Below are 15,352 nucleotides of genomic sequence, written 5' to 3'. Positions count from 1 at the left end.
TCTTCTAGTCTATTATTATTATTTATTTCTATACTTATTTATTTATCTTTTTAGTATTTAGCTAGATATCGAGGTATTCATTTGCTACTCTATTATACTCAGGAGCTCAAGTCACGTGACGGTCCCTCGAGCTTCCGAGATGGGGTGAGTCTGAAGGATCAAATGTATTTTCAACTTGATATGTTGTCGATTGACTGTGAAGTCGACGACGGGACAAATATGAAACAATAACTAAGCAGGATCAGATATAGTTTAGCGCAAAATACGCTCTTAAAGCTCGATACTCTGACCAATTATATATAAGTAATGCAGCTATTTTAGTGGGGTCCCTATTGATTGCTCAAAGTTTATTGGCTGATGAAATGATGACTAAGCGGTAATAAAAAGGGTTTAGCTTATACATGGTTGACAGGAACATTCAATTCTGACCAATAAAGGGTGGCTAATATAGCTATTTCATTGGGGAGGCCACAAAGAATCCAAAAAGTCCTCATTGATTGGTGACATTACAAAAGTAAATAAGCTTATTTAACTTTAAAATGGAGTCCCACCTCCCATTGGATGAACTTTAACTTTATAGCAAACACCCTCTGCTCTCCTACAGACAATTGTCAACTTTTGAGACTCAAGATGAAAACAGTCTTCCCCAAAGGCAGAAGTCTATCCTTCTGGCGTGCTAGATAGGTAGGTGAAATAAGTGGTATATGTGGAATTAGCTTCCCGTGAGGATGACATTTTTTTCTGCTAAACTTGGTACAATCCCGGGCAACTCTGCTGTGTGAATCACACCCGACCAATGCCTGGCACGCTAGATACCTCCTTGCTTCCACACTCCCGACCGTCCAAAAACAGGACGCCTAAAAAAAACCTGACCACCTTCTCATGGACCGCAGGATCCCGCGGATGAACCTCTTGATCCGGCGAGATACCACCCTTCCACGTCAAAGGAGCCCTCACTCTAGGGCAGCAACAAGTTGTCAGCATTTGGTAGACAACTCTGAAGGCTGCAGGCTGCAACCTCACCATCATAGGCCGAGTATATGCGTTCTTTCGTATCATGTCTTGGTATTGTACATGGCGGCATATGTCGATTGTTATTGCCCATGATGTTGTACGCATGCTTGTCGTGACCCAGATGCCGTGCACAGAAATTATATTGTTGAAACGAAAACAGTACTTCTTCAGTTTTCGGATATTTCTGGTACTGTAATGAACGGCTTTAATCGTTGATATTCGTAGGGATTCATATTTCACGATCATAAATAGATCTCAACATGACGACTCCCGCTCAGTCAAGCATAACATTGTCGGCGATATCTGGCAGTCTCTTGCCGCTGAGACAATTCTTTAGGGTGACCCAGCCGAGTTCCCGAAATAACGGAACCACATCTTTGTGGATTCGGATATAATATATACTAAGGAAAACATCCAAGTTGTTCGTTGGCGTTAATATTCGTCTTGATGCCCTTCAGAGTCTTCCGTAACTCGGCCCTCGCCTGCGTTTCGGAAGCTATGAAGACTTGACACCTGGCCATGAAGCTCCTTAGAGATACCTTCGGCCCCCTCTCTGCAGAAAGAGGGCGGAAGGCGTTGACACCCTGAGCAACAGGTCGGGTGGTTTCAGTTTGCCGGTCCGGTTCAGGGTTCTCGGCGTCTTCGATTTTCCTCTTGGCAAGCCTGCCGCGTGCCCATGAGTCTAACTGGGGGAAGTAATGTAATACTATCCCAGTTAGGACCGGGAAGAGGAGCCATGACAGGTAGTCGATGGCCTCTTTGGCTGTTCCTCTTCGCACGGCCGTTTCTAGCATGGTGAGGTTGCACTGACAAGCCATCACGGAGGTTGAAAAACAAAAAAACGAGAGTCAACGGTGTCATATACAGTAGTAAGTTATATTGGAGCGACAGGAATAGATATGAGCGCCGTTGGAGGAGAGAACAAGAAGCAGAAGAAGATGATGATGAGATGAGTTGAGAAGAAGAGGAAGAATTTGGGAACTTGGAGAGATATTTATAGGACGATCGAGTGCCTTCCATGTCTGGCAATGTTTTGTTTATTTGTGATGTTAGTCAATAAACACAGGTTGATGAGAAGGATCTACTGGTATCCTGGAAGGCACGACTATGCTTTTGGTGACACCAGGAAAGAAGTGGCCAGTTGAGAGTGCAGGAACGAACTGGAGGAATATTTCAGAGGAAAGAGCCAGGGAGTTGCATAGTAAATATGAGCATCAAGAGGGAGCGATTGATATCTTGGAAGGTTATGAAATGCTCCTGCCTTTCAAGGGACCAAGCTGGGGAAGGAGGGATTGCAATTAGCAGTCATTTCGTCTCTATCTGCAAGCGGGTTGTCTGCTCTGATATATAACATAAAAGGGGGCCCAGGCGTAAGGAGAGAAGTGGTCGTAAAGGAGGGATCAATGGAAGCATGCCTATAGTTGCTAGGTTGTAGTTAGGCGTTTTCGCTTTGAGTCAGTGGGAACTCTTCGGCAAACAGTTTCAGTCTGCAATAGATCACCAAAAATCAATCTCCTTTCCCCGATAATCTCGAGATGGCAATTCGGAGTCGAAATGGTGTTTGTACTTGAGATCTCTAGGTTCTATGGCAACCCGGGCAAAATTGCAGGGAGAAAACTCCGTTCCATGCTCCCATAAGCTTCCTTCGGAGTTTTTGCAGGGCCCGAGATTCTCCCAAGTGGTGCTTCGAATCAATATACAACTGGGTTTATATCGTAGACGGGAGATTCGAAATTCTCTCTCCGAATGGCTTAAAGGACATCGGTAACAGTAGTAACAGTCACTCGCCTGGCTACGTAGCGTAATTTCAGGCAGCAGGTGTTTCTTGAAGCCATTCAAATAGTCAGATGCATCATGTGGAAACGATGCTCGATACATAATCCACACGTCTTCTTTTAGAATCAAGTTATTAGATATAAGTTTGATATCGAAATTCCAGACACCCTTAGTTGACCAGTATTCACCGTGGGGTTTCAAGTAAAAGGTGTTGATATCCATAGCCGTGGCCGCGCACCGACCATGCGTAGGGCCGAACCGATAATGGTTCATGACCTCTTTCGCCTGTCTATATAGCAGGCACGGAATGTTCCTTTCATCCCTAGGCCCGAAAAAATGAATGGCAGTTTCTGTATCGCATTGGCCTGGCTTTAAAAGGGGCTTTTTCTTGCACTGGGTATGGAATTTCTGACAACGGTAGCAGAGCACATGCTCAGGAAATTGGGCTTCAATCCTCTCCAGGAAATCTATACAACTGTCACTAGGTTTCGACAGTCTATTCACGACTCTTTGCCCACCCGCAGCTTGCCAAAAGGACTTGGATGCGAGAACAAATGCAGCGGCGTCAGCTGGTGGCAGCGATGAAACAATGCAATATATTGCATCGGCATGAAGTGCATGTATAGGCGCTGGAATTTTCCGGGGAAAGGATTTATTAATGACCTGAGATTCAGCGTTCAGGGAATCAGCGTCCCGGGAATCGGCGTCCAGGGAATCAGCGTCCAGGAATTCAGCGGCCTGGGATTCAGCGGCCTCGGATTCAGCGGCCTCGGATTCAGCGGCCTCGGATTTAGCAGCCTGGGATTTAGTAGCCTGAGGTTGAGCAGCCTGGGGTCTGGTGGTCCTTGAGAACGTAGGCCACAGTAACATGAGTATCTGCAGTACCACTCGGATACAGGCGTCCATTGTTACTGTTAAACAATAGTTAATAAAGAGGTATATTCTCTTCCCATCAACCGATAAGCTTACTTACCTCTTTGGTTCAACGGTTTGATGCAGGTCAATGAGTTAAATCTTGGTAGGTCTTTTTCGTGGTACTTTTGTGGTCCTTGTATTTCTCTCGGCGGTAGTTTTGTGACAGCTGTAGTAGGCGATCCATATAGTGATATGAATAAATGGTGAGATATATTTTTTTTGGGCATAATGGGCGATTGCGCTCTTGATATATCTTTTCGAGCCTTTGACGTCATTGACTCTGCTATTGACCAGGCTTGGAATGACATACTCCTCGCTTTTTGGGTTAGCAGTTTGATGGGTAGTCAAACACCTATCGAAGTTATAACTTTATTAGCAATGAGCTGCCTTAGATATAACTCCTTAGTTAATGGGGTTAGGTAAAGCCGTGGCTCAACCATAGGGTTTTCTGCAATTTTCTTGTAGCGTCCATAAATAATCTGAGCAAAGTCACCGTGCAGTGGTAAATCTCGCTTGGGGCAATTTAACTTTTGTCTTTGCTCTTGTAAATCGAGCGCCACAGCACGTCGGCGACTCACGATGATGTGTGAAATATATTAGAGAGCAATAGATGTGTGGTAAGACTGAATATTGGGTTAGTTACGTCAGTAATTTCTGGTGCAAAAGAGGGCTATTGGTGGGTAGTCCCAATAACCATGGAAACAAGAAGAATTTAAGTCCGGGAGGTTTGAACCAAGTAAGTGAGCTAAAGCGTGAGTTACTGTGACGTAGATGTTATTTGAACTGAGCCGGGGATCACTCATTTTTCAGATGGTGTTTGAGCCAGAGATATGCAGCCACAATCTTGGTTAGTTATGTATAGGCGCCAAAACTGAATTTTTGGCCTTGATTAAGCGCTGCATAAATCATAATGTCTTGAAGAGGATGGCCGGGTATATGGTAAAGCCCTCAGTTTTGTATATCGGCTATTTTGGCCATCGTACGGAGTAATTGGAGCTATTATATGAATTCGCTTGCTCGGCCTGTAGTCCAACTCGGGTAGTCCAGATGGAGCTGTGTAGGCGCTATTATCCTAGTTCTTCTTGCACATTGTTGGTTTACGCTCTCTGTTAGAAAGTCTGGTATTCCACAATCTCTGAGATGGTGTAAGAGCAGGACATCCACTCATTCAATAGAATTGCAGCGAGAGATCACGTAGTTAATGGCCTGGGGACCCAAGGACTGAGATCTGAATTCCGCGAAACCGCGACGGCGAGACTTGTTAAGGGCGAGACTTGTTAAGGGCGCGCCCGAAAAGAGAGAATCTTATAACGATTTTCGACTTGATCTTTAGTATTATGATAATTAGGATACGAGCATCCATTGAGCAGCCGCGGAGTAAACGATGCTTCGTTGTGATGTGTGATGGGCGTTGGAAGTTGAAACAACTTGGTGTGGCAGAAAAGAAACTAGTGAAGATTGCCCAGCCAAGCCACAATAACTAACTAGTTAGAAAGCCCCACAAATACTCCGTAACTGGGGCAAGCCTCTTTGCCTCTCCCTGCCGTAGGCCCGGTTAACTAGTTGACTATCTAGAAAATACAGAGAATCCTATTTAAACTGATACTCAATATATTCTCTGGCTATCGAAACCATTGTCCAATGTTAACCAGGCTATATATTTCCCAAGGGCCGCTAAATACTTAGTATATGCTGATATACCTCCTCCACAGTGCATTTGCATGTTCGGAGTAGCATAGTGGTATGGCTAAGTCGTCTTCTTCCAATGTATACCCTTATGCTCTAACGCCATAGTCGGCTCCATCTCAATGGAAATCTGATTGATAGCTCCCTCTGGGCTCAGGACGAATTTCCCTCTCGTGGCTGAAGTGGCACCGTACATCAACGTCCCAACTACCCAGAAATCACCCGTGACATGTCTGAGTTCCAGAACCAGTGCTGAACTGCCGAACGCGCTGTGTAAGGGTTTGGCACAGAGACGATAAGGCCCTAGCTTTCGTTTGCCGGACATCTTAGGGAAAAGTGAGTGGCTGGGGCAGTCAGTTGTTACTTTCAGTGTTGGATAGGCAGGGTGTATATAGGTTCCTTCGTATTCTGATAGTTTCAATGGAGGAGGAAGAGGCGGGCTAGGGATGCGTGGATAGAGATCATCCAAGACTCGCGGAGAAATCTTGGTGTTCTCCAGTGTGGCTTCGGCTCTATAAAATTACAACATCGGTAAGTAATTCTGGACATTTATATGGTTTGTGGATAGGTTATTGCATGAAATTACCTCTTTCGCCAATTTGGACGGTGTCTTTCCTGGATTCCGAGAATATCGTCGATTAAATGGTTTCCAAGCAATGTGACAGCTGCGTTTGTCCCTATCATATTGTTGCCTAGGATAACAAATCCAATCCTCTTTCTAGGTAGGAAACACACGAGGCTGCCAAACCCTTCGATTCCACCCGGGTGTTGAATTATCACTTCTCCAGCATATGTACGCAAAAACCATCCAAACCCGTACAAGGTCGGGGATGTATCGGGAGCCATTGGTTCAGGAGATATGATAGTGTGCCCACCCATAATGGCAGCATACCCTACAGGTGAAATTGGCGGACTTCTTTGTATCATTGCTTGAACCCACTTTGCATAATCCGCTGCTGAAGTAATGATGTTTCCTGCACCTCTGATACTCTCATGGAACGATAAGTCCGTATCTTGTAGCTGTCCCGTTGAATTGAGAAAGTACCCTCGTGCGATTTCTCCACCAGCAGCCTGGGCATCAGACAAAGAAACGTATGTTTCTGTCATCCCTAGAGGTTCTAGGATACGCTCGCGCAGTACATCCTTAAACAGTTGCCCCGTCTTAGTCTCGATCAAATGAGCAGCAGCCATGTACATCAAGTTGCAGTAGTTAAACTTTGTACGGATAGTCGATGTAAGTGGAAGGTACCTCATCTTCCTCACAGCTTCCTGCAGTGTCATGTTGGCAAACCAGACCCAGTCATGGCGTGGCATGCCAGACCGGTGTGAGAGCATATCCTCGACCGTAACTTGCGTAGTAAACCATGGATCACTCAGGGTGAAATCGTCTGGAATAATGCTGTGAACCGTTGCGTCCCATTGTATCTCCGGGAAGTTCTCGTTGTCGTCCACAAGAATTGATATCAACGCTGCTGTAAAGGCTTTCGTTGTACTCCCACCAAAGAAGAGGGTGTGTTCTGACACCGGCTGTGAGGTAGCAAGATCTGCAACACCATACCCCTATGAAGATCTAAGCAGCCAAAATTTCGACCTTGATACTGCGGAATAAGGTTGGAATGGGTAGAAGAAAAGTGAAAGGGACATTGCTGACTTTTGTGAATACTCTACTGCCATTTATGAACGATATTGCAAAGCCCGGTACTTTAAACTGCTCCAAAGCCCAACTAACCTTCTCTTCGAAGGCAGTACTCGGGTGGTATACGGAACGAGAACCGAGATCCAGAGGAGCTTGCTGATTGAGGCATCCTTCCGAAACCCAGGAACAGAGGAGTAGAATTGACTGGTAAAACAGCATCGTAGAGGCTTAGGGGTTTATCTGCTATGGCAAATGCCTTGATTTGCTCATTGCCTAGGTGCGAGTAAAGTCACCCTTCCTGAAAGACTTCCAGCTGAGGGCGAGCCAGGAACGGCGGTGCCTTTAACACCTTTTCTCCCCGAACAAGGGCCTCAATTATCAAACGGCCTAGAGCGAGATAGCACTCTCCAATGGCCTAACTACACGTAATCCGGGGCTGTGACGGGAGCGCCTCACTCTCAGCTCGTCAATAGCCTGTTTCACCCTGGCTAGTTGTCCTTTGGGGCTGGAATTTTCCACCGTAGGCTAGGTGCAGCAAGCCCAGAACGCGCCTTTTTGCAGGCCATCTTAGTAAGCACAGCCTGGCTATGCTAAAGGAATTTGCTAAGTGTTTCTTTTTGCTGTGATTAGCTAGTTAGTGGTACAAGCGAAGAATCTCCAGAAATTCGGCTATTACGAGGATCACATTGATTGGCATGAGTACTGGCTGGTACGGAGTACAGAGTATGCGTTTCCATCAAGCAATTAGACCCATTGCCCGCAGATACAAGTAACTTGCAGGAGCGATATTGCTTCCGATATACCCATACGTGTCTTGGTACTCCTCTTCATTAGACTGCTCGCAGGGAACATCCCAGCTGCTATTTCCACCTTATCCGCCAACTCGGCTATGCTGATCCGGTCAAGTGAAGGGAATTCTTCGAGGGATGGGTATATGACTCTCAATGGGTATTGTCGAATCGGATACTTTAAGCCTTTGATAACTGCAATAATACTAGTGGTATGCTCTGTGATTTCATACTTAACTCTAATAGTAGTGGTTGGCTCTCATTCTTCTCTCCATATTACCTTGGGCATGGTGTCATCAAGAAAGGCGAGCGAGCACTCGGCTTGAGCTCTTCCTGCATAAGAAAAGTCATCATTTTCCTAATATGGCCTTGAGCGAGGGCATGGGTTTGCGAAATATGATACAACGTTAAGCGATGACTAGCGGGTGTGTACGGTGCAGAAAATTGTCTTAATCAGCTGAATACATTTTAAACTCACTTGTCGACCAATTAACGATTTAGACCAATAAGAACTCCCTTTTCACTAATATAATTTTATTTGTCAACCGCGCGCTTAGCAATTAGTCGGCTGAATTGGGTTACATAAGCTGGTGTCATGTGTTTCTAGCGCGAGGAAACGTGCTGAAAGTTTCAACCTCAGCCAACTGCATGTCAACGACAACGTCAAACAAAAGACAAACCACCCTTCTACTAAATAGATATTATAGGAGATTCATGATCCAAGCATCAGACTCAACAGCTGAAATGTTAAGTAAGCTGGCGGACAGAGATCGGGAATCTTGGGCTGGTTCCGGCGGGCTGCAACAGCGAGAAGATTGATCGAATCCAACGGAATTGCACGACCGTTAGAAAGTATTCTAATAGATCTTTCGAACATTGTCAGGATTGCCGTGGCAGACTCAGTGCTTAGCAAACTGCCATCACTAGAGACCGTGATTCCAAGTGTTTTGCCATTTGGACGAGCAGATACCTCAATGTTTGTGGGTGCGGCGTATGGTTTTCGGAACCAGTCTAGCTGTGCACTGCAGGGTTCCGAATCCGGGCCACCGCTCAATGTAACCACTGGAGTTTCGTCAATGTCATGATACTGAAGTAATGTGTCAAGCTTGGTACCGCTTGGCCATTGGGTACAGTTCTCCACAATATCCTGGAAACCCAAAGAATCGGCATCTCCCATGGCAAAGTACTGATTCATTGTATGGCGCTGGAGATCTATTGTTGTCCGCATAGAGTTGAAACATATTCTGACAGGAACTGTGTTCATGCATGGGCCAACAACCTCCTGTATCTGTGGCATACCGATGTTTCGCCCAGCAACGACAAACCCGTATACAACGTCCCTCTTGCCTGTTATTTGTCTGAGGACAAGTGACCATGCTGAACTCACGAGTGACGCGACAGTGATGCCCTTTGGCGGGATTGGCAACTCCACTGTTTTTTCAACATGGGTTTTCTCCACCCTTTGCAAGGGGGTTTCCATCGTAAATTTAGCGGAAACTTGCGTCACATGTGACCCTTGGAGAAGATTTGTCCAGTATTTCCTTGACTCACTCACTTTCCCAATGGTGTATGAGATGAAACCTGAAAACGACTGAGTTGGGCTCCGTGGAACTCCAGCATATGATTCTTGGAAACATCGAAGAATTAATGGCCACGACATGCCATCATACTGTGCGTGGGACATACGGATGATAAGTTGAGACCCAGATATCGCATGTCGAATCAGTGTGAAAGATAAGAATAGCGAGCCTGAAATGATTTTGTTTTCCAGATCCTGGAGGCAAAATAGGTCACTTGCCTTGCTTAAGTTCTTCACGCTGTTGTGAATCTCTAAAGGTACCTGAAGCCTTCGAATGACAACTTGATAAGTCCTGCCTTGAGTCGGTATGAATATTGTACGCAATATTGGAAATTGGTCGACAATGCTTTGACAAGCGTGACGCAACCTGGTGACATCAGGGGTGTTGTCAAATCTCAGGTAGAAATAATTTAATGCGTCCCTTGAAGCTTCAGCTATGCGTGAGGCATAAAATGACTGTAAATCTGTCGCTGGAAGGATATCTTCGATGTCACTCGCAATATTAGCGTATGGACCAAGCCCTACCAAAGAAACAACTCTCTCCAAGTCCTTTCTCTGGATATGTGCAAACGGCTTGCCTATCAGAGTCTTCAAAATATTGTTGGAGGATGAAGATGCAATCCTGGCCTGTTCATCGATATGAGGGTGACGGAATACGTCTGCTACTGTCAGGTTAATACCAGATTTCCTTGCAGTTGTCACCAGCCTCATTGCTGAGACTGAATCCCCACCCAAGCGAAAGAAGCTATCGTCTAAGCTTATTTGGCTCCTGTCGATATTCAAAACGAAACTCCACAACTGCTGCAGTTTCCGTTCTCTGGCTTCTAACGGCATACGTTTGGAATTATTCTGGTGATCGCTTACACGGGCAAGCTGTTCACTAGTAAAATTGGAACCGATATCACGGAGGTGCTGGCGATCTGTCTTTTTATTCGGGGTGAGGGGTACGGAAGGTATTGTGAAAAATATGGACGGAACCATGTAACATGGAAGCCGATCTTCTAGTTGCTCAATGAACTCCTTTGATACCCAAACCGGAGACAACCCAGTTTTGGGTTCTTCGGGTGCATCGAGATCACCGAGTGCATTGTTTTGTGCATCGCTAGTGCAGACGAATGCAGCTAATGTCGCCTTGTCTTCTCCCGTCGGGTATATAACCTCAGCTACTACCCCTGATGCATTTGTCCAGCATTCGCACACATGGTATTCAACCTCTCCAAGCTCCACTCGCTGTCCACGTAGCTTAACCTGTGTGTCTTTGCGACCACAGTATGTTAGGCTTCCATCTGGGTTTCTCTTTGCCAGATCACCTGTTTTATATACCCTACATCCCGGCAGCCAGGCAGGGTTGATAAACATGGCATTTGTCTTCTCTACATCGTGTAGATATCCTCGGCTGACTTGACGTGACTCAATGACCAGTTCTCCAATGCATCCGGCAGGGGCAAGACGGTTATAATCTGCTGCCTCAGTTATCCAAAGTCGTGTTCCATCTACAGCGTATCCTATATTGGCAGGGTCATTCGAAACGTCCAGAGGACCGCTAATGGAGACACAAATAGTTGCTTCAGCTGGTCCGTATCCATTGTAGAGGGTAACCGTTCCCGCCCATGCTTCTAGGTCTTGGCGAGACATTGGCTCTCCACACAATATCATCCTTTTCAGGCAGGGGACATCCTGAGATCTAATGAGTCTCGCGACAGTTGGTGTGAGGAGCGCTAAATTCACTCGCATTTGGGTTATGCAACCTCCAAGATCTGATAAACGCGCATCCTCTGACGGAACACATACACATCCTCCATGAGATAGAACGGTAATGATTTCCTGCAAGCAAGCGTCGAATGTGAAAGCAGCAAATTGCAGTGCACGAGTCTCTTCGTCGAATCCATAGCGTTTTCCATGTCCTTGGAGCACACTTGTGCACAGGGAGCCGTGATCGATTATAATTCCCTTTGGCAACCCAGTGGTTCCCGAAGTATAAACGATCGTCGCTATATCAGAGTCACGAATTGTTGGAAGTGTTGTTGAAAGTAGGGCCCTCTCTACTGTTTCCTTATTCACTACAACTGTTGGCGTATCAACCGTCTCGAAAAGCGAGGAATATCTAGGCTCGACGATGATGAGCTTTGCCTGGCAATGATTCACTATACTCTCGAGTCGCTGCTGAGAATGAAGGGGATTTGTGGCAACAAAGACGGCACCTGCTTTCAGAATCGCCAATATTGTTATGACAGACCAGCAAGATTTGTCGAGACATACGACAATGATATCTCCGTTGTTGACTCCTTGCTCGACAAGATACTTTGCGTAGGTGGTATAATATTTAGTAAGCTGGCCATAAGAGTATTCTCCATCCCAAGATACCACCGCTTGAGTATTCAACTGTGCCATAGCTTGTCTCTCTATAGCGTCAAATACACACGTTTCTGTGTGATGCAGTGACTCCTGGTCTGAAGACTTCATGGCATGAAATACATGCTCACCATCCAACGAGATGGCCTCCACCGATTTATCCGCAGAGTCCAGCAAACAATCCAATGCCTTTTTAGAAGCATTTGCAATATGTATCACATCTATGTCACTGAAAGATGGCCAATATAAAAAGCCCAGCTTCATGATATTGTCGACAATTTCGACGTTGGCAACAATATCATACTACTGCATCATCAGTAATGGTCTAGGGGAACTCAGTGCATTGAACCTTACCTCCGTCGGGTCATCTTGCTCCCTAATCTCCTCGAATGCAATGGAAGTGTTATAAAATGGGTCAGTTCGAGCAGTCCACTCCATGGAAACGGCCGTGTTGAACATAGCCTCACTGCCTTTCGGATATAACCTCGCCTTTAGTTCCGTTAGAGGATAGTGTTGGTATGGCATGCTTTCGATATATTCTTGTTGCATTCTTTCTGCAAGAGATACGAACGTTGTGCCAGTGCAGAGCTGCGCTCGACAAGGCTGTATGCTTAGGCATAGTCCAACCATTTTGTTCACATCTTTCACGGGTACATCTCTACCAGCAGCAACATAAGTGAAACATACGTCACTGGACCCAATATATGCCCTGAGGACCAATGCCCAAGCAACCCTAACAGCTGATGCCACTGTTATTTGTCTTTCTTTGCATTTGGCTAGAAAATCACTGCTTTTCTCGTAGACGAAGTCCTTTCTCAAGAAGCGAGTGGGCAGGTCGTCAAACATCATCTGTTTACTGACGGGTATCATGCAGGGCGGGCAATCTTTGAGATACGTCGTCCAGTACCTAGCACTGGCCTCATTGTTTTGTGAAGCCACGTATTTTACGAATTCTCGATAGGGCTGTGGCTGGTAAAGGAGCTGTCCGTCATCGAAGGCAGTTGCAAAATCTCTCATCAGGTTCTCCATGGCGGCACCATCAACTAAGGCATGGGATACCTCTATCATGAGGTACGTGACCTTGTCACCACATACGCATAGGGATATTCTATGGAACGTTGAACGCTTTGCAAATCGTTTGATTGACTTGGTAAATGTTTCCATAGCCTCAGAGGGTGAAAATTTCTCTGGGACTTCGTCTATACACACATCTACCGGGGCGTTGCGCAATACAACGGAATGGTACTCCGCACCGACTCCCAGGTCGTCCACAAATACTGTACGCAATGAGGTATGGTGAGAAACAACTTGGTGCCAGGCTGATTCAATCCTTCCGAGTTCTGGCAATTTCCCACCCTTCACAATCGGTTTATAGAAGAATCGAAGATGATATGAGCCTGGTTTTCGAATCTGGCCGAGGAACATACCTATTTGCATAGGTGTGCAAGGATACACATCTTCAATGTCCTCTATATGTGAGACCCCTAGGCGAGACAAATCGTACTTTTCTCGAAGTTTTCTCCACACTGGTGTGGAAGTGGAGGAAAGCAGTCTTGTCTGCGACTCGTTGTTCCCAAGTGCTGTTGTCAAGGATGCCGCTCCGGCAATACCATTGCAAGTCAAAATATCAGTCATTGTCAGCCCTATACCTTCCTTCCTGCATTTTGCTACAACTTCTTGGGCTAGGATAGAATTGCCACCAAGTTGTATGAATGATTGATGACGACCAACATCCTGTGGTGACAAGTCAAGAACAGAACTCCATATATTTTGGACAAACTGTTCCATCTTACTCAAAGGATTCCTGTCTCCAGGTTGTTGTATACCCCCAGTTATCTCACGAAATGTGCTTTCTGACATTTCTTCAACCCATCGGCGTACTCTAACACGATCAATTTTTCCAGATGCAGACATAGGCATCCGAAGGATACACGCCCATATAGTTGGAACCATATACCTTGGAAGAGAATTTTGTAATCGTTTCCGGATGGATTGTATACTTTGATCAACCAAAGCACCTTGAAGAGTTGATATTTCGTCGTTGCTGTCGACAGGAGGTGATGACTTTAAGGATATTATCCCCATCAAATTATCCTTACATCGTCCTGTCCTTGGAACCATCGCCATTGCATGGCCGACTCCTTCCTCGAGAGTCAAATGGTATTCAACTTCACCCAGCTCAAGGCGTTGACCATTGAGCTTTACCTGACTATCTAAACGCCCACAAAAGACAAGCGTCCCATCTGAGTTCCATCGCACTAAATCTCCAGTCCTGTAACAGCGCCAGCCGCTGTAGTGAGGATCTCCTTGAAGAAAAGCGATGTTCTGGACAAATGATTCCGCAGTCTTGACAGGATTTTTATAATACCCTTGGCCGACAATAGCACCAGAGACCAAAAGCTCCCCCGGTGGCGCCAATAGGGACGAGCTTGTTGTAGTCTTCCGGGGATACCACCCAACATGCTGCGTTATTAGGAACTCCAATATTCAATGGATCAGTATTCTTGTGTGTTATAGCTCTTGTTGATGAATTGATTGAGCATTCACTTGGGCCATAGAATTGAAAGAGGTTGATTCGCTCGGACCACAGTGTGACCAGGTCTTTAGGAAATGATTCTCCTCCGAGGCAGAGAACCTGTAGTTTGGGTACTGCTTCAGGCTCCAACTGTCTGGCAAGTGACGGGGTCATAACTGCGAGACTGACGTTATATTTGTTAATCGCATTTGCAAGGCTATCTTCGATATCCTCCGTCCGGGGTACGCATACACATGCTCCAGAACCCAAACTAGTACAGATTTCAAGGAGGCTCATGTCAAATGTATGGCTTAGCATCTGAAGGACACGGCGCTTGGGTCCAAATTTCCATTCTGGAGCTTTTCTTAAAGCTCCATTCAAAAACGACGAATGGGATACCATACACCCTTTTGGAGCCCCTGTTGAACCGCTGGTGAAAATTATATAAAAGGTATCTTCCGGTTTGGATCTTGTTATTAGGGGCAGTTCGGATGTTGGTAGACAATTTATACGGCTGCCCTCTATCGGAATGCATTTTGGTCCAGTGGCCCAGAGGTGACAAAAATCTGATGTTGTCAATAAGATTGACGGAGATATCATTTGAACCATTGCTTCTCTTCTACCAGATGGCAAGTATGGCGGAATGCTCACGAATGCGCCGCCAGCTTTTGACACGCTCAACATAGCCACGATCGCCCACGCAGAACGCTCGAAAGATATAGGAACAACACTACCGGGCCCAACTCCTTGGGATTGAAGGTATTTGGCTAGCAGAATTGACAGATTATTCAGTTCTGCGTATGTGAATCTCCCATCCCATGCATCGATTGCTTGAGATAGGGGATTTTCTCGTGCATGTCTCTCAACGACAGCATGGAAGCATTCCATCCATGGTTCTTCAGAAACGCCACTATTGAACTTCCACAGCTGAGAAATGTGCAGCTGACTCATGTATTCCAGAGAACCAAGCGGTCTATCGGAAATTCGTATATAACCTGACAAGATTTTCGCAAACGTGGAACCGACGTTCATTGCCTGCTTATCAGAAAGCATAGAGTTCTGGTAACTCAGGCGGAAGTCTGTTCCTGTTG

At 45.8% G+C, this 15,352-nt stretch overlaps 3 protein-coding genes across 3 annotated transcripts; all 3 read right to left on the bottom strand.

Annotated features, from left to right (window-relative positions):
* Nucleotides 1–2,511: 2,511 nt before the first annotated feature.
* On the bottom strand, nucleotides 2,512–3,696 carry TRV_06315 (uncharacterized protein; the record flags this gene model as incomplete). Its single annotated transcript, XM_003019640.1, has 1 exon — nucleotides 2,512–3,696. One exon carries the CDS (start codon nucleotides 3,694–3,696, stop codon nucleotides 2,512–2,514), a length of 1,185 nt encoding a protein of 394 aa, XP_003019686.1.
* Nucleotides 3,697–5,452: 1,756 nt separating this feature from the next.
* TRV_06314 (uncharacterized protein) lies at nucleotides 5,453–7,246 on the bottom strand (the record flags this gene model as incomplete). The annotated part of the gene is made up of 3 exons (XM_003019639.1): nucleotides 5,453–5,903; nucleotides 5,978–6,951; nucleotides 7,121–7,246. The coding sequence occupies 3 exons, from the start codon at nucleotides 7,244–7,246 to the stop codon at nucleotides 5,453–5,455; spliced, it is 1,551 nt and encodes a 516-aa protein (XP_003019685.1).
* A 1,281-nt stretch (nucleotides 7,247–8,527) lies between these two features.
* TRV_06313 (uncharacterized protein) lies at nucleotides 8,528–15,212 on the bottom strand (the record flags this gene model as incomplete). Its single annotated transcript, XM_003019638.1, has 3 exons — nucleotides 8,528–12,049; nucleotides 12,101–13,945; nucleotides 14,115–15,212. The coding sequence occupies 3 exons, from the start codon at nucleotides 15,210–15,212 to the stop codon at nucleotides 8,528–8,530; spliced, it is 6,465 nt and encodes a 2,154-aa protein (XP_003019684.1).
* Nucleotides 15,213–15,352: the final 140 nt, after the last annotated feature.

Source organism: Trichophyton verrucosum (genome assembly GCF_000151505.1).
Source record: "Trichophyton verrucosum HKI 0517 chromosome Unknown contig00692_1.f1.exp, whole genome shotgun sequence".
NCBI classification, from domain to species: Eukaryota; Fungi; Ascomycota; class Eurotiomycetes; order Onygenales; family Arthrodermataceae; genus Trichophyton; species Trichophyton verrucosum.
This window is presented reverse-complemented; position numbering and strand designations above follow the sequence as displayed.